Source organism: Nomascus leucogenys, chromosome 2, assembly GCF_006542625.1.
Source record: "Nomascus leucogenys isolate Asia chromosome 2, Asia_NLE_v1, whole genome shotgun sequence".
In the NCBI taxonomy this organism is placed as follows: domain Eukaryota; kingdom Metazoa; phylum Chordata; class Mammalia; order Primates; family Hylobatidae; genus Nomascus; species Nomascus leucogenys.
Window position 1 is genome coordinate 148,232,159 of NC_044382.1, and position 26,053 is coordinate 148,258,211.

Consider the following 26,053-nt stretch of genomic DNA (forward strand, 5'->3'; position numbering starts at 1 on the left):
TTTTGGTGGGGATAATTCTTTCTGTAAGGGCACTGTCCTGTTCATTATGGGGTGTTTAACAGCATATGTGTCCTTGACCCATTAGATAATAGTAGCACCCACCCCTAATTGTGACACATCTTCAGATATTTCCCATGATCTTTGGGGTGTAAAATCACCCCCAATTGAAAACCTCTGATCTTGGATGCAGATTTAAATGCATCATGGGTTTTGAGTGCATAGCACAGTTACTGGTATATAGGAAGTACCCGAGCAAAAGGGACCGCTCAACAGAGAGATAGTAATCATAGCTGTGTGCCACATCAAACTGTTCTTTTTATTATTATTATTTTTTATTTTTTTACCTAGAATTAGAGGAAGTGGGAAACAACTCTAATTGTACAAAGGGCAGTTGGAAAATTGTTCTGTTTGAGGCCCAAAACCTTTTTCGGGCCAGTTTTCCTCCAGAAATCGCAGAGTAAACACCTGTGTATAATTGCATGCTATGCTTGAATAAGAAGAGTTGAAAATAAACCCCTCTAAAACAGGTCTCCCCCTGTTGCCCAGGTTGGAGTGCAGTGGCACAATTGTAGCTTTCTATAACCTTGAACTCTTGGGCTCAAGTGATCCTCCCACTTCAGTCTCCTGAGTAGCTGGTAATACAGGCACATGCCATCACATCTGCTTATTTACTTTTGCCATGCGGTCTCACTTTGTTGCCTAGGACAGTCTTGAACTCCTGGCTTCAAACAATCCTCTTATCTTGGCCTCCCAATGTATTGGGATCATAGGCATGAGCTACTGAGCCCATCCCAAGCTGTTTAAAATACATCAGAATTACTTTATACCAAAGCAAGCAATCTTAGAGATTCTCACAAGTCTACAAATTAAAGGATCTAGTAGAGTTCACAGTTTCAGCCTAGAGTTCTGTATCAATCCAGACTGTGGGATCATTCCTGGACTTTTCCTTGCTGATCCAGCTGCTTTAAAAGAATCATTTGGCAAGTCATTCATCCAGTCCCTCAGCTGCTCAGTGGCAAGACGGGAAGCCAAGGCTGAGATTTTCTTCCCTGACACTCTGCAGGGCGCTTGAGGGACAAGGGGGAAGGTGGGTAGAGCAAGACTGAGTGAATCTCCTCATGCTGGGTTGTGTGAGAGATTTACATGCCTATAGACAATTCATTCTAACATCCACAAAATGCAGATGTTAATTAATTTTCTAGATCAAGCACTCTGTAACCCAAGTTTGTATAACTGGTAAGTGATAAAGTCAGGATTTGAACCAGGGTCTGTTTAACTCCAAGTACTATGTGCTTTCTACTTTTCCAGGCTGTTAAGCAAGAACATGTCAGACAAGCAGGGGCATAAAACAAAAAGCCCTAACTCTGGTCTGTTTAAATGGTAATTAGGAAGTGTTGGCAATTTAGTGCTATCTCTTACTCCATTGCTGCTCAACGCTGACATATGTGGGCATCACTTGGAGATCTTGCTGAAAGGCAGAATCTGACTGGGTTGGTCTGGGTGGAGCCTAAGATTCTGCATGTCTGTAACTAGTTCCTGAGTGATGTTGGTGGTACTAATCCCCGGAAAACATTTTCAAGCTTTAGCTACATCAGAATCACCAGAGGGCTTCTAAATACACAAGTGCTGGAAATCGAAACCTCAATAAGATAACATACCCCCTAAGATGGCTGAAATGAAAAACCACCATAATATAACATACACCCTAAGATGGCTATAATAATTAAAAAAACACACAGAAAAAACACATGTTGGTGAGAATGTGGAGAAATTGGAACCCTTTTATACTACTGGTAGAAACATAAAATGGTTCAGCGGATGTGGAAAACATTTGGCAGTTCCTCAGTAAGTTCAACTTAGAATTACTGTGTGACCTAGCAATTCTACTCCTAGGTGTATACGTAAGAGATAGAAAACAGGTGTTCAAACCAAAACTCGTACATAGATGGGTATAGCAACATTATTCACAATAGCCAAAGGTAGAAACAACTCAAGCATACATAAAGGGATCACTGGATAAATAAAATGTGGCATATGCATATAAAGGAATATTTTTCAGCTTTACAAAGAGTGAAGTACTGATACACGCTACAACATGAATGAACCTTGAAAACATGGTGCTAAGTACACATATGGTGGGGAGAGGGTCTCCACAACTCTTTTGTAAGCTTCAGAATGCTAACTTCAAGTCCCTTATCTTTAGCCCGCTGTCAACAACATATCACAGTGTAAAGGAAAGAAAATGACCACCAGAATAACCAACAAAGTGAATGCTGAATTTATTCCCTTGCAAGATAAGGGAACACAGCCCAGGGAACAAATTGACCGAATAGTTCACAGAGGCATTCAGGGGAATATGACTTAGAAGAGAGGGGATGATTTTTCATGCCTATGCTAAGTAAGGATAGAAAGTGTGCAGTCTAGGTCTAGGAAGAGTGGAAAGAGTCCATAGTTCTGTACATTGTTGGTTAAGGCAGGTCTTCTTGTTGACTACGTATGTTAGTCTGCTCAGACTGCCACAATAAAATATCACAAATCGTGTGGCCTAAACAACATAAATTAATCTTCTCACAGTTATGCAGTTAGAAGTCCCAGATCAACATGCCAGCATGGTTGGTTTTCTGGTCAGGGCTCTCTTCCTGGTTTACAGACAACTACCTTCTTGCTGTGTCCTCACATAGCCCTTCCTTGGTGCATGTTCAAGGAGAGAGTGTGAAGCGTCTGGTGTCTCTTCCTATAAGGACACTAATTCTGTTGGATCAGGGGCCTCATCTTTCTGATCTCATTTAACTTTACTTTTTTAGAGTCCTCATTTCCAAATACAGCTATCCTGAGGATTAGGGCTTTGAGACAGAAATTTTTGGGACACAAACGTGAAGTCCATAATAAGGCGTGTTCTCTTAAGTTACCTAATATTAGGTTATTCAAAGTGTCTGAGTAATGCAAGAGGAATAAGTTACATAGATCTGCTATACAACATTGTGCCAATAGTTAACAATGCTGTATTGCACACTTAAAAAATCTGTTAAAAAAGTAGAATTCATATTAAGTGTTTTTACCTTGATAAAATTAAAAGTTAAATTAAAAAATTAGAGGCTCTAACTGGACAGACAATGAAGGGGTACGTAAGGTTAAAAAGCCTTGAGACACAGTGGCTCTTAACCAGCAAACTTGGACACCTATATTTATCTCATCTTACGTCATCTCAAACATTAACGACAAGATTGGGTCTATGAGGTCGAAGCATACAATACTGCCATTTCATAGGTAAGACATGGTCTAATATTGGCAGTTCTTGCAGGGTTCAAATTAATGCAAAAGACAAATGAGTCTTAAATGTTTGATTCAAAGCATGCTTTTTGTTTAGATTGTCAATGTAGTATATGATCTACTCTCAACAAACTTCATATGTCATGTCTTAGTCTGTTTTGTGTTGCTATGACAGAATACTGCAGACTGGGTAATTTATAATGAACAGAAATTGATTGGCTCTTGGTTCTAGAGGCTGGAAAGTCCAAGATCAACGGGGTGGCATCTTGTGAGGGTCTTCTTGCTGTGTTGTTCCACAGCAGAAGGTGGAAGGGCAAGAGAAAGTGAGAAAGAGAAAGAGAGTGAAAGGGGGCCAAACTCCCCTTTTTGTGATGAACCCATTCTCAAGATAATGGCATTAATCCATTCACCCCATCCTCAAGGTCTAATCACCTCTTGGTACACCCCACCTCCTAACACTGTTGAATTGGGGATTAAGTTTCAATATAAGCTTTTGGAGGGACACATTCAAACCATAGCACTTATCCATAAGGCAGTGCACTATCATGAAAGCTCATGTGCACAAATATGTGACAAAACCCTAATGTTCAAGATTTAATATTCAAAAGATTACTTGAATAGGTAATAAGTGCAGATTCTGATTCAGTGGGTCCAGGGTGGCTCTTAGTAAGCTACATAATAAACAACGGCCGCTGGAGATTCTGAAGCAAGTGCGCTTATTACTCTAAGAAACCATGAACATATGGAGACTTTTGGGCTATTGAGATATTATTTTGAAAAGCCTGAGTAGCACTAATAGTAGGAAGCCCTTATATGGAGCTTACTTTGTGCCAGGCACTATTCTAATATATTATTAATTTAACTTTTACAACGATCCTATGACGCATGTACTATCATTATTAATTTACAGATAAAAAGGCAGAGACCATATATAAAGTGACTATCTTGATAACAGGTGGCTAATCAGTGGTAGAGCTAGGATTTGAATGCAGTCAGTGTTGGCTCCGCTGCTAACCTGTTTGTCTTCTATGTGACCAACCTTCATCATCTATAAAGGTCATGGAGAAGTGAGAACTCTGGCTAACTTCACGAACTGTGTGGGATTGCCACACAGCCCACACTGTGACTTTGAACAAGTTGCTGTAACTTCTTTGGCCTCTCTTACTAGTAATAGAAAGGAGTTGGATTTCAAACACTAAGATTTCATGGAACTATAAATCACTTACATAAAAATCCACTGGCCATCTGCGGCAAGATTAACCAGTTTAATGAGAGCCTGCTCGATGTCAGACATTGTGTTAAAATTATATCAGTTAAGCCTTGGGACCTTTTGTTTTAAGTGACAGGGCCAAACCCCAACTTAGCTTAAACCAAACATGGAAGAGGAATTTACTAGCTCTTGAATTGTCTGAGAGACAATAAATTACTAGCTCACCAATTGTCTGAGAGAAAGAATAAATAAACTCACTGGTGTCTCTTCTTAAAAGGGCACTAATCCCTCTCATCATGAGGGCTCCACGCTCAGGACTTAATTACCTTCCAAAGGCCCCTTCTCCAAATACCGTCACACTAGGGGTTAGGGCTTCAAAATATGAATTTTGACGGGGGTGGGCACAATGTTCATAGCACCCCCACCCTTCAGGAAACCACTGATCTGTTTCACTAGAGATTAATTTTCATTTGTTGAACTTTACACGAAGGGAATTATGCCAAATGGTACAAATCCTTTTCTGTTTTGCTCTCTCACTGCCCATAATTGTTTTGAGACATCCATGTTGTTACGTGTATCAAGTTCATTCCCTTTTATGGCTGAGTTGTGTTCCATCATATGGCTGGACCACAGTTTGCTTATCCATTCACTCAGTGGATGCTTCTTTGACTTGGGAAATCTTTGCCAAGACGGGGAGCCCTGTTATGGGTCAAGTCTTCCTATGAGACTTCATGAGGCACTGTGAGCCCCCACTGTCTTTGCTCCTTCATAACACCAGTGTCTTCCTGCTGAAGACCACCAGGAATGCACCTCAATTCATATTCTAGGGCTGCCGTCACAAATCCCCACAAATGGAGTGGCTTAAAACATCAGAAATTTATTCTTTCTTAGTTCTGGAGGCCAGATGTCTAAACCAAGTGTTAGCAGAGCTGTGCTCTTTCTTGAGGCTCTGGGAAAGAATCTATCCTTGCCTCTTTCAGCTACTGGTGGCCCTAGGTATGCCTTGGCTTGGGCGACATAACCCCAATCTCTGCTTCCATCTTCATGTGGCCTTCTCCCTTGTGCCTTCTCTTTTTCTGTCTCTGATAGGGACACCCATCATTAATTAGATTTGGGGCCCATCCTAATCCAGGATGGTCTTTCCTAGAGATCCTTGCCTCAGTGACATCTGCAGAAACTCTTATTCCAAGTAGATCACTCCCTTTCTTGGCTTCCTTTGATCTTGCCTTCCATTACTTCCTTACAGCTGGTCCAGTGACAAACTCAGTTTAAGGCTCAATCTCACCAGCTTCTAAGCTAAATATGATTTAGGTGGGATACAGAGTATCTGCTCTAGCCCTAGAATAAGTCCTTTCTCACACTCTCTTACAGAGATGCCCCACCATTCCCCGGGATGTATGTTATTCCTTGTTGCAACAAGTATTGAGCCCAATCTGTTTGATTATAGGTGCTGTAGTGGGTTGAATAGTGGACCCTCCTCCCCACAAAAGGATATGTTTACCAGGAATCTCAGAACATATGTTGGTCAGGCTAGATCAGGGCCTGGTCAGTAGGTGCTCTTCATCTTACCTAAATTACATTTTTTTTTTTTTTTTTTTTTAGACAGAGATTCACTCTTTTGCAAGGCTGGAGTGCAGTGGCGTGATCCCAGCTCACTGCAACCTCTGTCCCCTGGGGTCCAAGCGATTCTTATGTCTCAGCCTCCTGAGTAGCTGGGATTACAGGCATGTGCCACCAAGCCTGACTAATTTTTGTGTTTTTAGTAGAGACGGAGCTTCACCATGTTGGCCAGGTTGGTCTCAAACTCCTGACCTCAGGTGATCTGCCCACCTCGGCTTCCCACAGTGTTGGGATTACAGGCATGAGCCACTGCGGCCAGCCCTAAATTACATTTTGCTTAGGAGTTGGACAAGATTGAGCCTTCAACTTGGTTTGTCATCATACCAGCTGCAATAGGGTAGCCAAGGAAGGCAGAAGCAAATGAAACCATACTGTGGGAATGTGCAAGAACATTGCTCACCTGGGCTCAGGGGGCCTTGTCTGCCTTTGTTCCCCTAAGTCACTGATACCAGTTCTTGCATACAGTAGATGCTGATTAAATATTTATTGGATGAACAAATGAATATGTCTAACTTTACTTCTTTTTATCTCATTATTCCCACAGGAGGTGCCGCAATGGCAAAGATAGCATCTTATGGCTCATCAAAGGCAGCTGTGACCATGTTCTCATCAGTTATGAGAATAGAGCTTTCCAAGTGGGGAGTTAAAGTTGTTTCCATCCAACCTGGAGGCTTCCGAACAAGTAGGTTTCTGAGCCCAAGAACCTGTGATGTTCATCCTGGAAGGAACCCCGAAGGTCCTCTTGGTCTGACAGAGCACACATTGAACCCCTCAGTGTTGTCAAAGATGGGCACAGCCAGACATCAGTTAAAGTGGTGAAAACAGGTTTGATTCAGTAACTGCTGACAGTAGGGGAAAGAGCTAAGCTCCATGCTGATTTGTGCAAAGGTGTTTTAAACATTTTAAAAGGAGAAAGAGGGAGAGGGGAAAGTGGGTCTCAGTAAGTCAGATTAGTGAAAAAGTACAATGGTCCATCAGTGTCCATGCAGAGGGGTCAGCTGTGTCTGCCAGCTGGCAATTAAAGAAGTCCAGATTCTGTCTTCCTACAGACACAGAGAAACAGGTCTGATTCTTCTTGATGATTCAATTCCAAAGGAATGGCTCTCAGATCCTGGAGAGAAATGCTTCTGCATTGCAAGAGCTATATATTTACAATTTTAAGTTCTTTTTTAGTAAGTATTTCAGGAAAGGGAAGTCAGGGACCTCTCAGGGATGTGTTGGCTAGAACAAATAGTAAAATTTTCTGGCAAGGTTGAGCCTTCTTAGGCAGGCATTTTAGGGAGGGGCTGGTGTCATCCAAGGGACAGGGCCTTATGCTGCTAGAAACTGTGCTGGAGTTTGGTTAAGTCTCTTAGTGCAGGGGGTTGGGAAGGGGTTGTTATGCATCCAGAGTTCTCCAGCTCTCAGTGTCCACCCAGCAGGGCTTGGGTTGCGTGGGCCTCTTCTAAGTGCCAGCGTCTCCTTGTATCGCTTCACCCCTGCTTCCTTTCACAAAGGAATTGCGTTGGCTCATAAGTCATCAAAAAGCAGAGGCCCCACTGGGTTAGAACCCTGGTGCCCTGGTGCCTGCTCTGAGTGGGACCTTTCTGGGACATATACTCTCTCCCTTGATGGTAGAGTTGTATTTGGTCTGTGGGAATGCAGCTCAAAAACGGTCCCTAACTGACTCTCACCAATTTTGATTATTTTCATTGCCTCACCCAAACTGTTTAACAGTATATAATCCATTAGTTTCATACCAGGTTTCTTTATTTAGCTTGAGAGCTTATTTTCATCTAAAAGTTTGAGCAGATACTCAGAGTAACATTTATTAGTCTTTTGTTGCCATTGGCCAAGAAGGTTTCCTTCCCCAGCTTCTTTATATTTCAGAAACAATATTTTTTCCTTCCCTCTGAAGAATATGACCCACCTCCCCTCCACCCCAAGAAGAGATGGCCATTCTCTCCATTCCCCTCCCTGCATATCTGAACTCTGGGAAGAGGCAACCTACCCCAAGGCTCAGTCTTCAGTTCTGGGCCATCAAACATTTAATCGATGATTCAGGTGAAGATGTAAAAAGTATGTCTAGTAAAAGACCACAGACTGGGAGGTATTGCTAAACGCACTAAAGAACAAACCCTAAAGTTTTGAATGTTATCCCAAATGCAAAAGATAAAATCTATACAGAAACATTGAAATTTTGGCTTGAAACACTTGATAGCTGAGAACCTCCTAAGGTTGCGGAGGGGGTACAAGACTCAGAGAAAGGGACAGAGACCCAGAGAAAAGGATATGGGTCACCACGATGACAGGCAGGACCAGGGCGATAGAAATGCAGAGAAGATGAAGTCTTGACAGGGGTTTCCAACTTGAGGACTCCCTGGGTTGGGAGGAGAATTGAGGAGAGGAGATGGAGAAGAGACATGGGTCAGAGGTGAAGACAAATGTGCTGGTTGGACTGAGAGACTGGGACACAAAGAGAGGGAAGCTGGTTGAGAGCTGGTGGAAGAGGGAAATGGTGAATTTGATTTTCAATCTGGCAGGAGGATTCAGGGTTTGGTGACACAGCCCAAAGAGAATTCCAACACACAGATGTAAAATTCCATTTAGACGAGAGAGCAATCCTGCAGTTAGGTTATGATTTTGGAGATTCAGTATAATTGCTATGCATAATAGTTCTGGAGAGCTGTTCTTACCCACTTACCATACATTCTTTACTGATGTTGATCTTATTTTTTAAAATCGAGAAATACATAAACAGAAAAAAGCATTATACACACATGGTTCAACAAATTATTATAAACACTCTTGTACTTAACACCCAGATCAAAAAATAAAACATTACCAACACCCAGGAGCCCCTATATGATCCTCTACCATCACAGCCCTCTCTAACCTCCCAATAGGTAATCACTTCTTACTTTTTGGAATGATCATTTGCTTTTCTTTGTAGAGTTACACCCAGCCCAATTAATAGCATTTGACTTTAACTGCTTTTGCACTTTGAGTGGAATCAATATGTATGTATCCTTTTGCGTCTGGCTTCTTTCACTCAACATTGTGATTTGACGATTTATCTGCACTGTGTGTAGCTGTAGTCCACTCATTTCATTGCTGTGTACTATTCTGTGAATATGCCATGATTTTCTACTGTTGATGGGATATTTGAGTCCCTTCTAGTTTGAACAAGTACGAACAATGCAGCTATGAACTTTCTGGTACATGTACTTTGGTTTTTGTGTGCTTGAATTTTCCTGTGACACATGCTCCAGAGTAAAATTGTTACCAAAAAGGGCTCCTGATCCAGATCCCAAGAGAGGGTTTTTGGATCTTGTGTGAGAAAGAATTTGGGGTGAGTCCACAGAGTAAAGTGAAGCTAGTTTATTAAGAAAGTAAAGGAATAAAAGAATGCCTACTTCTTAGGCAGAGCGGCAGCATGGACTGCTTCACTGAGTATACTTATAGTTATTTCTTGATTGTATTCTAGTCAAGGGGTGGATTATTCATGAGTTGTCTGGGAAAGTGGAAGGGATGGCCCAGAACTGTGGGTTCCTTCCCCTTTTAGACCATACAGAGTAACTTCTGGACATTGCCATGGCATTTATAAACTGTCATGGTGCTGGTGGGAGTGTCTTTTAGCATGCTAATGCATTATAAGTAGCATATAACGAGCCATGAGGATGACCAGAGGTCTCTGTTGTTGCCATCTTGGTTTTGGTGGGTTTTGGCTGGGTGCCTTACCACATCCTGTTTTATCAGCAGAGTTATTATGACTTGTATCTTGTGATACCAATCCTGCCAACCTCCTATCTAATCCTGTGATTAAGAATGCCTAACCTCCAGGGAATGCAGCCCAGCAGCTCTCATTCTCATTTTACCCAGCCCCTATTCAAGATGGAGTTACTCTGGTTCAAATGCCTCTGAAAGAATGACTAGATCATAGAGTTTTCCTGTCTTCCGCTTCACTGAATCATACCAACCTGTTTTCTAAAATACTGCTCCAATTTATACCTCCACCCTTTCTATGTATACTACAATCACCACAACTCTGAGGAGCAGGTCTCATTGACATTTTTCTCCAGGTGATGGTGCTGAGCTGGGGTGGATAATATGCCCTAGGGTGCGGATCTGGTATCCCAAGTACACCTTGATGGTGAAAAATTTGAGATCAGATCCTGAGATACAGTGCCTGGGTTCTTCCTTTTACATCAGGCTGCCCCCAGTCTAAAGCTATTTGATGAGCTCTCTGAAGGCAAGAAGCCCAAGAGCAGAAAGCCGAGAACTCATGTTTGGAGAATGACACTTCATACTTATATTTTTTTGAAGGTGGGGGCAAGAAAAGGAGTCTTTAGGGACACAGACCAGGAGCTTCTGAAGACATTCTAAGAGACATTCTAGATTTTTCTGGTGCCCTGAAATAAAGACAGCTAAATCATACTGCATGCTAGATTAGCAGATTTTAAGTGCTTTAGGTGCATTATCTCCCTTAATCCTCACCTGTGAAGTAGGCATCATAATAGCCCCATCTTGCAGTGAGAAAATGGAGGCTCAGAGAACTTAAGGAAGTTCCAAAGCTGTAGAGCTGATAGGAGGCAGAGATGGGATTCTGATACAGGTCATATCAATAACTTCATTGTGTGCAGCACCCAAGTGGCATGGGATGGATGGGTAGGGAGAGTTTGTCAAAAGAGGGAGATGATGATGGACTGATGGCAAAAGGCTGATGGCTTTGTCACTCACAAAGACAGCTTTCGGGACTCTGGATAGGATACCCACAAGAGTGGCCAGAAGTTCCATGAGGTGTTTAAAGAAGAAGGAGGTGGAAAGGAAAAGGAATCCCCAGTCTACGAAGACAGGGACAGGGGATAGGTAGAAGCAGGAATAGTAGCTCACGAAAACATGTTTTTCAGGACCTAGAAGCCTCTGGAGTAATTGCCATGATAATCATTTCTTTAAGCACGGTGTGTGCCTTCCTGAAAAGAAAAGAGCAATTGAAACTCCGTTTGCATTTCCATGAGTATAATTGGATTTCACTGGCCTACAATTCCAAGTGAGCACCCTCCTTCTCCGCAGCCCTGATATCCAGGAGTCACCCAAGCTAGCAAGGGCTCATCTCCACAGCTATCTGAACAACCAAGCACTTTGCAGGAGGGAGCGTGGGAGACTGCAAGCTTTTTGGAAAGTAATCTGGCAGTAGCTATTAAAATTCAAAATTAATGTGCGTTTGACCAGGCTGTACTTTGAGGACTCTTGCCTACAGAAATAAAGCCAAAGTACAAACGAATAGGTTGTGAAAGTCTATTTACTGTGGCAGTGCCTGCAATGCTGAAACTTATAGGAACAACTGGAAGGTCATTGGATAGGGAAGTGGTTGGCTGAAAGCTGTTCAATGGGAAATTCTGTTGCTCTGGTTTAATCTATAGCCATTGACAAGAAGGCAGGTCTGTGATTTATTACTAAGCCAAAACAAATTCATGGAAAATATAAATACTCTAGTATGATCCTTTTTGTTTTTGTTATTTCCCGGTAAAAAAATTTAAACCAAATTCTTCTATGTGTATGTATGTTTGTAGGAACAAGGAAGGAATGTAGAAGGGCACGTAAAACTGTTAATTACCTTAGAGGAGATTAATTTTAAAAATACGCACATCTCCTTATTATTCACTTTATACAATGAGGAGGCAGAGCTGCTACATTTTAAAGTAAATAAATTATTTAATTTTATATAATAAGCAGGTATTGTCTTTATTTTTAAAATATATTTATACTTAATTGTATGTAATTTGTATATTAAAATTTAAATATATGTGTGAATTATATTAAAATTATATTTCTTATATTTTTAAAAACATAAATGAAAAGTGTATCTATTAAATAGATTAAATATCTAAAATCCTGTATTTATTTATTTATTTATTTACTTTTCGAGATGGAGTCTCATTCTCTCACCCAGGCTGGAGTGCAGTGGTACAATCTCAGCTCACTGTAACCTCTGCCTCCTGGGTTCAAGCAGTTCTCCCTGCTTCAGCCTCCCAAGTAGCTGGGATTCCAGGCACCCACCACCATGCCCAGCTAATTTTTGTATTTTTTAGTAGAGACAGGGTTTCACCATGTTGGCTAGGCTGGTCTTGAACTCCTGACCTCAGGTGATCCACCTACCTGGGCCTCCCAAAGTGCTGGGATTGCAGGCATGAGCCACTGTGCCCAGCCTAAAATCCTATAATTAATTGGTAGGCATTACTTCTATATCTTAAAAAATTATATGTGTGTATGCTTATATGAGTGTATATACACTATATTATATACAGTATATATTATATTGTAGACATTACATGATATATTATATATGCAATAGTCACCAAAAGATGAGTGTTTGTGGCAGCAGCATTTGTAAAGGCCCAGTTGAAAATAAGCACAGTGCCCATCACAGTATAGTGGATAAATAACTCATGGTATTTTTATGCAACGGAATACTATGCTGAAATGAGAACCAACACACAGTGCATGGATGAATGTCACAAATATACTGTTGAATAAAGAAGTTGATGCTAAACAATGAGTGCTATTCATATGATTCCATTTATATAAATGTTCAAAACCAGCCAAGATGAATCTGTCCTATTAATCAGGAAAATAGTTACTGAGAAGTGGGCTGAAAGGAGAGATTTTCAAGGCTGGTCCTATTCTGTTTTGTTTTTCTTTTTTCTTTTATTCCCCTTTCACTTTTCTTAAAATTGGAGTGTAGCTCCGTTGTCCAGGCTAGAGTGCAGTGATGCAGTCATATAACAGCTCACTGCATCCTCCAACTCGTAGGCTCAAGGGGTCCTCCTGCTTCAGTCTCCCGAATAGCTGGGACTAGAGATAAGCACCATTGTGCCAAGCTAAATTTCTGTGTATGTGTCTATGTATGTGTGTATGTGTGTGTGTGTGTGTGTGTGTATACACACATATATATTTTAGAGATGGGATCTCGCTATGTTGCCCAGGCTGATCTTGAACTCCTAGGCTCAAGCGATTCCCCTCCCTGGGCCCCCCAAAGTGCCGAGATTACAGGTATGAGTCACTGTGCCTGGCCCTGTTTTGTTCTTGATCTGTTTGCTGGTCACATGGGCTATCAGTTTGGAAAAATCCAATTACTTGTGCACTTTTCTGTATGTAGGTTTAGAAATGATAATAAATGCCATTATAAAGCAAACATTTTAAAAGGCATTTGCAGGCTGGGCGTGGTGGCTCACACCTGAAATCCCAGCAATTTGGGAGGCCGAGGCGGGTGGATCACTTGAGGTCAGGAGTTCAAGACCAGCCTGGCCAACATGGCAAAACCCCGTGTCTACTAAAAATACGAAAATTAGCCGGGCATGTTGGTGATGCCTGTAATCCTAGCTACTCGGGAGGGTGAGGCAAGAGAATCACTTCAAATCTGGAGGCAGAGGTTGCAGTGAGCTGAGATCACACCACTGCACTCCAGCCTGAGACACAGAGAAAGACTCTGTCTCGCAAAAATAAATAAATAAATAAATAAATAAATAAATAAAAGGCATTTGCAAAGGCCCATCCTTCCCAACAGAGATGAGCGCCTGCTCCCTGACTTCCTTGGCCTTCCCAGGATCTGACTCTTACCTTTCCTTTCGCCCCAGATATCGCAGGCACGAGTGACAAGTGGGAAAAGCTGGAGAAGGACATTCTGGACCACCTCCCCGCTGAGGTACAGGAAGACTACGGCCAGGATTACATCTTAGCGCAGCGGAATTTCCTCCTGTTGATCAACTCGGCAGCCAGCACGGACTTCTCTCCGGTGCTGCGGGACATCCAGCATGCTATCTCGGCGAAGAGCCCTTTTGCCTATTACACGCCAGGGAAAGGTGCTTACTTGTGGCTCTGCCTTGCTTACTATTTGCCTATTGGCATATATGATTACCTTGCTAAAAGACATTTTCGCCAAGATAAGCCCGTGCCCAGAGCTCTAAGCATGCCTAACTATAAGAAAAAGGCCACCTAGGCAATGGAAGGCCTCAAAGAAGTGAGAATGTCATAGTCTTGAAATGAAAGGGAAACTGGGTTTCTCATTAAAGTTGTTTCTCACTCTGTATTCTCTGTGAAATTCATTGATTGAATAGTACTTTGTAGTGAGAAGGCTGGAGAGTAGCAACAGCCTTATGGAGAATGTTAATTGAGTTCGTACTACGCACCAGATACATTCCAGATATTCCTTCATCTAGTTCTCTTCAGAGAATTGAGGTGGGTATCTTTGCCCCTACTTAATATAATTGGAGAGATTTCTTGTCACACGCTAGCAAAAAGCAGGGCCAGAATTCAAATCCTGGGTTGGACTCCACTGCCTGCCAAGAGAAGAGGAAGAGAAAGAGAGAGACAAGGAGAAAGAGAGAGGGAAGGAAAGGAGGAGACAGAAATGGCAAGGGCAACAGTCCAATGGCTCCTGCAAGTCTTCCTCACTGTGCGTTGATATTCTGTAACTACTACACCCAAGGGATTGGACTCACGGTAAATCATTAGGGCTTTGTTCTCTTCCTTCCTCTTTTTTTTCTCTACCAGGAGCTCTGAAGACAATAGGATAAGGTGTCCTATCTCAAGCAGAACCCTGGAGACCTCTTGGCAGATCTAGGGAATATGGCTGACTGGTTTAGTGCCCGTAGTAACCAGCACTGTTACTATGTTACCCCCATCTGAACATACTGGGATGGAAAAGCCAGTATCATTACCCGGAAGAGCTTAGTGGAAGGGAGCAATGTCAGATAATTATAGAGGTATGGCCAAGGTCAGCTGGGTGTGGCAAAAGGGGAGGAGCTGGTGGGCAGAAGGTACATAAAGGGAACCAGAATACCTTGCTCACTGCAAACCTCTCTGTTGCATTTCCTTTCTAGAACGTGAAGGCTCTTTTTCTATTTTCCTTGGTGATTTCATGAGAGTATATACTATGACAGTGCTCTGCAATTTCTCCCACAGAAAATAACAAATAACCATATAGCAAGATAAATACTTATAAAACACTAACACGATGTATTTTTAATGGCTAGTCAAACTGACAGCCCAGTGGCTCTCCACCATTGCTTCAGAGCAGAATGGAAAGAAAAAAAAATCCGTCTAAGTGTTGATTTCCCTAGTAGGCACTTTCTGGGGATAAGTGTTGTTGAAGCCAACACTTCTATTTGCATGATTCCAGTGTTGTTGAGAGAACAAGCGATTTGTTGAGCTTATAGTCCAAAGTTTGGAAGACCACTGAGGATGGTGTTCTTCCCTAAAAGCCAACAGTCCTCAAAGAGTGATCCCTGGACCTGAAGCATTAGCATCGCCTGAGACTCTATTAGAAATGCAGATTCTTAGGAGCCACCCCAATTCTGTATTATATTCCTATGGCTGCTGTAACAAATTACCATGGATGTAGTAGTTTAAAGCAGCATAAAGGCATGACCTTACAGTTCTGGAGGTCAGAATTCTGAAATGGGTCTTGCAATGCTAAAATCAAGTGGTCAGCAGAACTGTGTTCATTCTGGAGATTCCAGGGAAGACTCCATCTGTTGCCTTTTCCAGCATCCAAAGGCCTGCGTTCCTTTGCTTATGGCAGCACCACTCCAATCTCCTCTTCCATTGTCACATCTTTTCTGATAGACTCTCCTGCCTCCCACTCATAAGGCCCTCTTAATTATATTGGGCCTACCCAGATAGTCCAGTGGAATTTCCCAATGTCAAGATCCTCAATGTAATCACAACTGCAAAGTCCTGTTTGCCACGTAAGATAACGGATTCACAGGCTTTGAGGATTCGTGCACTGTTATCATTGTTAAGGACTGTATTAGCCCATTTTTTCACTGCTATAAAGAAATACCTGAGACAGGGTAACTTATAAAGAAAAGAGGTTTCATTGGCTCACAGTTCCATAGGCTGCACAGGAAGCATGGATAGGGAGGCGTCAGGAAACTTACAATTATGGCAGAAGGTGAAGGGGAAGCAGGCACATCTTCACATGGCCAGAGCAGGAGGAAGACAGAGTGGCGGGGAGGTACTACACACTTTTAAACAACCAGACCTCACAATAACTCACTCACTATCACTAGAACAGCACCAAAGGGGACATCCATCCCCATAATCAAATCACCATCCGTCAGGCCCCACCTCCAACACTGGAGATTACAATTTGACATAAAATTTGGGTGGGGACATAGGCCCCAATCATATCGAAGACCATTGTCCTACTGACCACAGCTACTGAATCAGAAACAGGGATGGAGCCAGCAACCTGTGTTGTAAGGAGATCTCCAGGTGATGCACATCCACATTTGAGAACCACTCCTCCAAGCCATGGAGTGAGCAGGCTTTTGGGTATGTGCTCAGGCTACAGAAGAAGTGGGGAAGACTCTTGTGAGAGACATCAAGAGAGCTGACATGAAAGCGTGGGATCTATTCTCTTCTGCAGCTTCCGAAGAGTTGAAAACTCTGTGAGCCATCAGGAGAAGGTGCTGAATAGACACCCCCATGGGTCTGAGAACCCCAGATCAGAGAAGCTCATATTGGGTTCCCTGAAGAAGGGCTTCCACATGATTTTGGGGTTACCTGGGAGCAAAATAAACCACACAGTGGTCTATTTAGCCAGAGAAAGATTGACAATCTCTCATGCCACCCCCATTGTCAGAGTCCATTTGGGCTGCTGTAAAAAAACACCATAGACAGGATAGCTTCCAAAGAACAGAGATTTATTTCTCACTGTTCTCAGGGAGTCCAAGATCAAGACGCTGGCAGATTTGGTGTCTGGTAAGGGCCTGCTTCCTGATTCATAGACTTTCATCTTCTCCTCGTGTCCTCAGATGGTGGAACAGGTGAAGGATCTCTCTGGGATTTCTTTGATAAGGGCACTAATCTCTTTCATGAAGGCAGAACCTCCCAGATGGCCCACCTCTTAAGGCGATTAGCTTTTAACATATTAGTTTTGTTGGGACACAAACATTCAGACCTTAGCCCCCATCATGACTCCTTTGGCTTTGGGTGGGAGTGAGGAGATCTGGGAAAACTCAACTGGAGCTCCTTAGGAGAGTAGGGAACAGAGCTTGGAAGAATCAGGGTGCCAGCATGTGGGTCGGGGAACACCATAGCAGAGGCACCATAGTGGGCAGCCTTGAACTTGGGCCAAAGCAAGGATGAGATATCTCAACTGGAAGATAAGACAAATGCTCTTTCCCCAAATGCCAGGAGAATACTTTAGCCCCGACAAATCTAGACCCTGAGGAAAAGACCAAGGAAAAGAGAAGGAGGAGGGAAGATAATTTTGAATTTAGCTTCAAATGTATCTGTTTTAAAGCAGAAGAGACAAGGTTGCCTGATTGCATTAATAAAGGTTCAAATATACTTCACTTTAGAGCAATACATACAGTTTCTCAGAAAACAAAAGAGACAAGTGTTACATACAAAATACCTTCACGACTTGACCATGTCTACACAGTAATTGACATCTCTGATTTACTGTAAGAAACCAGTAAGAGCCAAGGGCAGAGTGAAGCCCTCCGTGCATCGACAATTCATTGTATTCCTGGGGGAAGGCATGATGAAACGGTAGTTCAACAACAGGACTCCTAGCTAAAAGAATTTCCCCTTCCCCAGTCCTGCTGTCCTGCTCAAGGGTAGGATGCAAGATGCCTTTAATACCTGGCTATACAGCATCACCTGCAAAACCCACCCACCCTCTTTTTCTCTTCCCTTTCTCTGTTTTCCCAGCGCTGCCAGCAGGAAAATGGACCATCCTCACAGCAGACCCAGGATAAGTCAGAAAAAGCATCCAGTGAAAATATGATTTCTTTTATTACACAGGGAGCTGATAAAAGGCCTACAAACAAATTCTATTATAGTATTGGAATAGAACATTAAATTTCATCAGTTTCATTATACTCGTGATAAAGACCATGTTCTGGAATGCCATTCTGGATGTCTGGATGGTATAATTCGGAGAAAGAGAAATTCCATACAAACAGCTCTGATGGGGTTGTTGTAACTCCTGCCCAGTAGAAGTGTCTAGTCCGGCCTACATATAATGCTCCATGCAGGGGTTTAGGACTCCTAAACACACCTGCTCTGGAGGGGCTCAAAATAAAGTGTTTCTCTACTGATTTGTCTTGTAGGCCAGTATCTCCCTCTGAGATCTCCAAGATCATTGGTGGACATGGCAGACCTGGATGGATGTTTCTGAGTCCCAGTACAATACCCAGCTCAGAATTCCACATCAAGAAATAGAAGCAAAGGGAAGAGGGAAACTGGGGACAGATGTGAAGGCTCAAGATAGGGAGACCTCAATATGTTTGTAGGCTAAAGTTGCTTACTCTCTTGCCTGTCCTGCCTTTCTTCGTTTTGGGATTTTGGTGAGACTGTCATTCAAGGGACCCCCCCACCCCCACGACCACAGGCTGTAACCCAGGCTGACCAACAAACCTACATCCTTGGCTCCAGTGATTAGTTCATGATGGGCATGCGACCCAGGAAGGGCCAATCAAAGATTTTTGGTGGGAAGATTATTAACGGGAACTGGGAGAAATGAGCAGCTGCTGAACTGTACTTTCCATAGTAACAACTGAAGCTTCTAGAGCCCACCAAGGAGAGAGAATCTGTTACAGAATCAAGCCAGGATAGAGGAAAATGGAGCAGAACAATGAAGAAAATATCCAGGTCTAATGACATAGTTTGAGCCCCTTGATGTAGCCATACCTGCAGACCTACCCTTTGGATTGATTTGAAATTGTGTGAATGAATACATTTTCTTCAAACTATTTCTAGCTGAACTTCTATTTTTTTGCAACAAAATTAATTTCTGACAAATATACACTCTCAAAATAGATTTGATAAAGAATGAGGAATAAAATAATGCTTAACAGAGAAAATGAGCAATGTTTCAATGTCCTAGGGGAGAAAGAAAGTGATGAGACTGAACATGAAAAGAGAGAAAGTGGTTAGGGTGGGTGATATCACCATTTAGTGACCCTCTCCCATAGAAAAGCAACTTTTCTGTTAAAATTTATTTTGGGATCTCATCCCCAAAGTCTATGAATACAGTCCCTCTGGAACAAGATGAATTAAAATCCTTACCGAGCCTCAAGGTGGAAATCAAAGATTTTAGCTGACCACTGGCAATCCTATATTATTGGACTCATGCTTGGCTAGGATAATAGCATAATGTACATTGTGTCTAGCACAGTAAGACAGTAAAACTTATCGACCATATTGCAAAATATAGAGATGAATAAAGTGAGACTACCAAACTACCATGGGAATCAGGAAGATCAACAAGGAAACTCCAGGCATTTGTTGCAAATTATTTGTTCCTCTCAGGTAATTCCATCTGTGTGAAGATGTTCTCGCCACCAGGTAACTGCCCAGAGAATTTTATTATAGAGAGATTTTTGCTTAGCTGCATTTTCTGTTCTTTCTCCTATTTTGATTACAGGTAATGATTCATTGCTGGACACAACATCACCCCTCTCTTTAGCATTGCCCTGTGCTCTCTCTCCTGACTGTCAGAGGTGAACTAATGCCACATAGAGAAGGTTCTAAATAGAAACACGTTGTTCTTTGGTCTGGGTAGGGTTTTTTGGTAAGGCTTAAATGTTCAGGCAAGAAATTTTCATTGATGAACAAAAAGCACACACTTCCATGTTGAATATCTAAGATGAGTTGCAAAATAGGTCTGAAAATTATATGAGAGCTAGGCCAGTATATGCCATTGCCATTGTAATGCTGGATATTTTGGAGGGGACGTGGCTGTGCAGCATCCACTTACTTTCCTACTTGGGGGTCATTGCCCAAATGTGAGATCTTGATGGGAAGCAGTGATTTTCTTCCAACCACAGAAGACATAAGGTCTACATCCTGCCTCTGCCAGCATTTTAGCTCAAGGACTTGGACATATGAAGAAACATATGACCCTCTTAGGGAATGGAACGTCAACATGAAGGGTGAGGCTGACAATCTCCCACAAATGGAAGGTGTGTCTCCCATTTCTTGGTCCTTTATAAACATTTGGCTCCCCCCAATCCAACATTTTAAGCCCAGTCCTCCAAGCTTGCCTCGATTACGTGAATTATATATACATTCAAAAATACTCTCCTTTTGGTAAAAGACAGTCAGAATTCAGTTTACGTTACTTGCAAGCACAGCATTCTAATTTATACCATTATCATCATTATCATCAGTATCATTGCCACAGTGTTTTCAAAGGCTTATGGCTAACACTCAGACCCACATCTTCATGGGTCCTCAGGATGAATGGCTGCAAGAAGAACTCACTCTCTAAAAGGCCCTACATGTGAAAATGATGGGATGTGCGTTTCCCCTTGTGCACCATTTCAGGTTCCCATCCCTCCCCTCTCTCTGGCTAGGACTCTGCCGTCACCTGCTGGGATGAAGTGGGATGGGGCAATGTACAAACAGAACTTGTGGGAACCCAAGGTGGCTCTCCTTATTTTCAGGTCAAAGAACTGCTCACCCTTCCCCAAAACCCCAGCACTCCAGATGCATTTTGTGTTTGTTCTTGTGGTTTCAATCCAGATTAATATTGCACCAAATGTCACATTCTCGGTGGCAGATCAACAAGGCAGTATGTCATGGGCATTTTGGAGTCACCTGGTGTTACGGTCTGAATGCATGCCCCCTAAATCCATGTGTCAAAATCCTCACCCACAATGGGATGATATTTGGAGGTGGGACTTGTGGGGGGTGATTAGGTTGTGAGGCTGCAGTCCTTGTGATGAGGTTAGTGCTGTCACAAGAGGAGACAAGGGAGACAAGAGAGAGCTTGCTTTTCTCCCTTCACCATGTGAGGACATGACAAGAAGACGGCCGTGTGCAAACCAAGAAGTAGGTGCTCAACACACACCGGGTCTGCCGGCACCTTGATCTCAGACTTCCAGGCTCCAGAACTGTAAGAAACAAACGTTTGTCGTTCAAGCCACTCAGTCTATGGTAACTTATTACAGAAGCGCCAACTGAATAAGACACAATGACTTGGGTTCAAATCTCGGGCTTGCTGTTCAACAGCTGAGAGTCCTTAAGCAAGCTGCTCAACTTCTCTGCATCTTAAGTTTTCTTTTTTGCTTTTTACTCTAAAAACGGGCAGTGGTAACGATAATCTCATAAAGTGCTTGTGAGGATTAACTATGATGATAATGCAAAGGGTTCAGCCAGTGCCTGGAATTTAATAAGGGCTCCATGAATGTGGTACTAATAGTCATACTTTTCTTCTCTTCTATGTGAATGAAGACGAGATCAAGAGGTCGCTTTGGTGTGTCCTTTCTAGCTTGAGGCCAGACAGTGAGAAGGTCAACATGGCTCTGAATCTGTACCCAGGACTTCAGGAACAGCCTAATCCAAATGGGGCCTTTCACTCTTTGTTGGCTAATGCTTCTCCTTCCCATTAGGTCCAGGAGAATCTTTTATTAGGTTGTTGCAAAAGTAATTGTGGTTTTGGCCATTACATTTTTCTTAAATGGCAAAACCACAAATACTTTTTCACCAACCTAATATGAACAAACAATGAGGCTTACACCTCCCATTCCTCCTGATAAAAATCCCTACTGCCTGTTGTTGTTGTTCTTGTTGTTGGTTTTAAGATAACAATCATTGATGACTTTCTACATGCCAGGGACTCTGTTGAGCAATTTCACAGTCATCTCCACTTACCCACAGGAGATATGTTCCAAGACCCCCAGTGAATGCCTGAAACAGGGGGTAGTACAGACCTATATATACTTTTTCAAGTTTGAGGTGCAACAGCAAAACTAGCATGAGTTTCTTTGGCCTTCTTCACCATTTCACAAACAGAAGAGTTGTTCTTACTGTAGCTTTTAGCCACCTCGGCGTACAATTTTTTTCTTTCCTTATGAAGTTGAGAACTTTCATTTTTTTTTTTACACAAAGGAAGCACTTTCCAGTTTCTCTGTGGCATGTCCAAATTGCCAGCAACACTACTCTTGCATGTTGGGGCCATTATTAATAAAATAAGGGTTGTTTGAACACAAGCTCTGCAATACAGCAAGTATTGATCTGATCACTGAGATGCCTCCTAAGTCACTAATGGGTGGGGAGTGTCGGCAGGGTGAAAACACTAGACAGAGAGATGAATCCCCGCTATGCAGGGCAGGGTGGAAGGGAGCAGGATGGAGTGAGATTTTATTATGCTCCTCAGAACAGGGTGCAATTTAAAACTTATACATTGTTTGTTTCTGGAATATTCCATTTAATATTTTCAGACCATGGTAGACCACAGGTGCCTGAAACCACTGAAAGTGAAACTGTGAATAATGGGGACAACTGTACTTGGATATACCAATCCAATCCTTATAATGATTCCATGAAGTAGGTGTTATTCTAATCACAATTTTTAGATAACATAACAGACTTAGAAAGTTAACTTGTCCAAAGTCACACACCTAGGACATAGAGGAGTTGAGCAAAATTTTTAATCTGAACTTGTTCAACTTCAATTTTTATAAAGTAGCAATTATGCAGTGGTTAATTTCTTTTTTTTCTTCTTTTAATTTTATTATTATTATGCTTTAAGTTTTAGGGTACATGTGCACAATGTGCAGGTTTGTTACGTATGTACACATGTGCCATGTTGGTGTGCTGCACCCATTAACTCGTCATTTAGCATTAGGTATATCTCCTAATGCTATCCCTCCCCCCTCCCCCCACCCCACAACAGTCTCCGGAGTGTGATGTTCCCCTTCCTCTGTCCATGTGTTCTCACTGTTCAGTTCCCACCTATAAGTGAGAACATGCGGTGTTTGGTTTTTTTTTGAACTCAGCTTCCTGGGTTCAAGTCACAGTTCTGCCACTGATAAGCTATGAGATCTTGGGAATGGATCTTACCTGATTTTTTCCTAGTGCCTTAGAAGCATCATTTGTAAAGTGGAGAGGATAATTTTTTTTTTTTTTTTTTTTGAGATGGAGTCTTGCTCTGTCACCCAGGCTGGAGTGCAGTGGCATGATCTCAGCTCACTGCAGTTTTCTTCTGTCAGGTTCAAGCGATTCTCCCACCTCAGCCTACCGAGTAGCTGGGATTACAGGTGCCGGCCACCACTCCCAGCTAATTTTTGTATTTTTAATAGAGATGGAGTTTCACCATGTTGGCCAGGGTGGTCTCGAACTCCCGGTCGAGACGATGATGATTAATAGCAGCTGTCACATGGAGCGGTTACAATATTAAATAAGTAAATCTATATTAAGTACTTAGAGCTTACTTGGCTCTAGAAGGCACACAGTAAGTTGTTATTCATATGGCTAATTATAGGGTGCTATAGTAATGATGGGAGAAAAACTAAAACATGAGCGGAAGGCATTAGGAAAGACGTAGTGATGCGGAGAAGGCTTTGGACTATGTAAAGTTTTATTTAAGCTTACTTCTTTGAGCTGGGCTTGAAGCAATACATCATTTCCTTATACAATGGTGGTAAATTTTCAGCAGGTCACTAAATGATTTTGAAAGGCAGCATGATCTTTCTGATCAGTAGATAACTGGGTGGTCCAAGAAGGAACTGATCACACATGTGCATTTCTTTCTGCGGGGTTGGTTCCCTAGCATGGAGGGCCTGGGAAGAGGTGCACAGTGCAAGCCTGTGTAGGCCACATCCTCAGGCCCCTCTCCTTCACTGGACCCCAGGCCAGGAAGGGAAAACTCATGACTTTCATGCTACCTCCCTCCTCCTTCCACAGGGTCAAGAAATAATTTTCAGAAAATGTTAAAATCTCATACGAATATACAATGAGCAAACATCAAAGTTTTATTTAATTCATTAATGAGATAACCAGTAGGACGGCAAAGCTGGTCTCAGAGAGGAGACGAGAAGCTGTTATATAAAACAGAGTGTCCTTTAAAAAATGATGGTAGAATTAGCTTGCTAAATCAGATATAAAACTAAAGAACAGATTAAGGTTCTATGGAGCAATGTACTTATCATCTGGGTTTAGGCTCTATCCTGGTCAGAAATTATTTGCATCTGTACAGGATAAAAGTAACAGGCACTCCATTACCCTCAGCAAACTAACAAAGTAACAGATAACCAAACACCACATGTTCTCACTTATGAGTGGGAGCTGAACAGTGAGAACACATGGACACAGGGAGGTAATGGCACACACTGGGGCCTGTCGGGAGGCAGGGTTGTGGGAGAGAGAGGATTAGGAAAAATAGTTAATGCATGCTGGGCTTAATATCTAGGTGATGGGTTGACAGGTGCAGCAAACCAGCATGGCACACGTTTACCTATGTAACAAACCTTCACATCCTGCACATGTACCCTGGAACTTAAAAATAAAAATTAAAAAAATTGAAAAGTAATTGCCACTCTATTAGTTTTCTCCAAGTTAATATCTACCTTTACGGAACTGGGCCAGTGTATAAGTTGTACAGCAAGCAAAGTCACATTTTCTCAGAGAGTCAGGTTGTCCTTACGTGGGCTTTTAGACAACGTTCTGGCATTGTTTACGTGATACTAAAAACACTACACATGTATTTTTTGTCTTGGTTCCAAATTTTGGTTAATTTTTTCATAACAATTACTAGGGTAGAGATTGCTAAGCGACCAGGAAATTCTTTTCCACCAAGCCTAGATATGGCCTCCGACTCTTTCAGCTTTGTGCACCACACAGCCACCGCCAGCTGATGACAATTCATGTGAGAAAGGAAACTGATTTGCCATCCAGCTCTTGATGACAACAGGGTTTAGATGTTCCAGACAGCTTCTTTCATGGCTGGCCGAGGCTATTTCTGATGACTCGGTCACAGCTCCAACTTAGCCATCAGAAAAGACCAAGAGAAGCATCAGTTCTCATTGAAGAGCGGTGAAAGGTCAAAGGAAGCTCTCTCTTTTCTATCCTAGATGGAAGTTCACTTTCTCTTTCTAAGTCACGATTTCATATATAAACTGCATGGTTTCAGAGCCCTTTATCTCACATACTAATGGGTTATTTTAATTAAGGTGGACAGGGTTGACGTTAAATGGGTGAGGAGCTTGGAAGGTATATTAGTCATGCTGCTAATAAAAACATACCCGAGACTGAGTAATTTATAAAGTAAAAAGGGTTAATGAACTCACAGTTCCACATGGCTGGGGAGGCCTCACAATCATGGCAGAAGATGAAGGAAGAACAAAGGGACATCTTACATGGCAACAGGCAAGAAGAGGGAAGGAAATCCAAGCAAAAGGGGAAACCCCTGATAAAACCATCAGATCTCGTGAAACTTATTCACTACCATGAGAACAGTATGAGGGAAACTACCACTGTGATTCAATTATGCCCCACTCGGTCTTTCCCACAACACATGGGAATTGTGGGAGCTACAATTCAAGATGAGATTTGGGTGGAGACATAGCCAAACCATATCAGGAGATGCAAGATTTATTCTTAGTTACATTCGGTGCTGCTAGTGCCCTTGTAGAGCTGTATGGTCTATTTACCCAGTAAATGGGACTGTTATTCAAGAAAAATGGGAAGATTAGGACTCAGGAGGAAAAGAAATCATCCTCCATTCATTCCAAGGCATCCATTGGCACCTACTATGTGCCAAGGTTTACTGAAATCTACCGGGAGGTGTCAGAAAGTCTTTCCTCCTGAGAAGGATCATGAAACCTCCTGGTACTACCTGTAACAAATTTCCTAAGTAAGGAAATTTCCTAAATTTCCAAAGTCTGTGTGCCCCTTCCAATAAAGGCATGTTCATCTGCAGGAAGGGAGAAGATGTAGGTGGTGTGTAAATGCCTTTTGTTGAGATGTTATTTCTTATAATAATGCATTGTTGAAATTGTCAAATTTTCCTGTTGGAAAATTACTGTCGGCATTTATATGTTTTGAAAAATTGGAGAAAAGATGCCTCATCAGTGTTTCAAATAAGGTAAAAGTACACTAATTCAGTGTCATCATGAACCTTTTCTTTCTATCTTGAGTGAAATGATAAAAGGGACAGAACATTCTCCCTCTCAG

At 42.2% G+C, this 26,053-nt stretch overlaps 1 protein-coding gene across 1 annotated transcript in view; it reads left to right on the forward strand.

Moving 5' to 3' along the window:
* Positions 1-14,164, forward strand: part of HSD17B2 (hydroxysteroid 17-beta dehydrogenase 2) — a 62,860-nt gene extending 48,696 nt beyond the window's left edge. Inside the window, exons 4-5 of the mRNA XM_003272477.3 lie at positions 6,645-6,782; positions 13,717-14,164. Of these exons, the coding sequence (XP_003272525.1) occupies positions 6,645-6,782; positions 13,717-14,078 (500 nt within the window). The 3' untranslated portion in view covers positions 14,079-14,164. The remainder of the gene's footprint in view (positions 1-6,644; positions 6,783-13,716) is intronic.
* Positions 14,165-26,053: the final 11,889 nt, after the last annotated feature.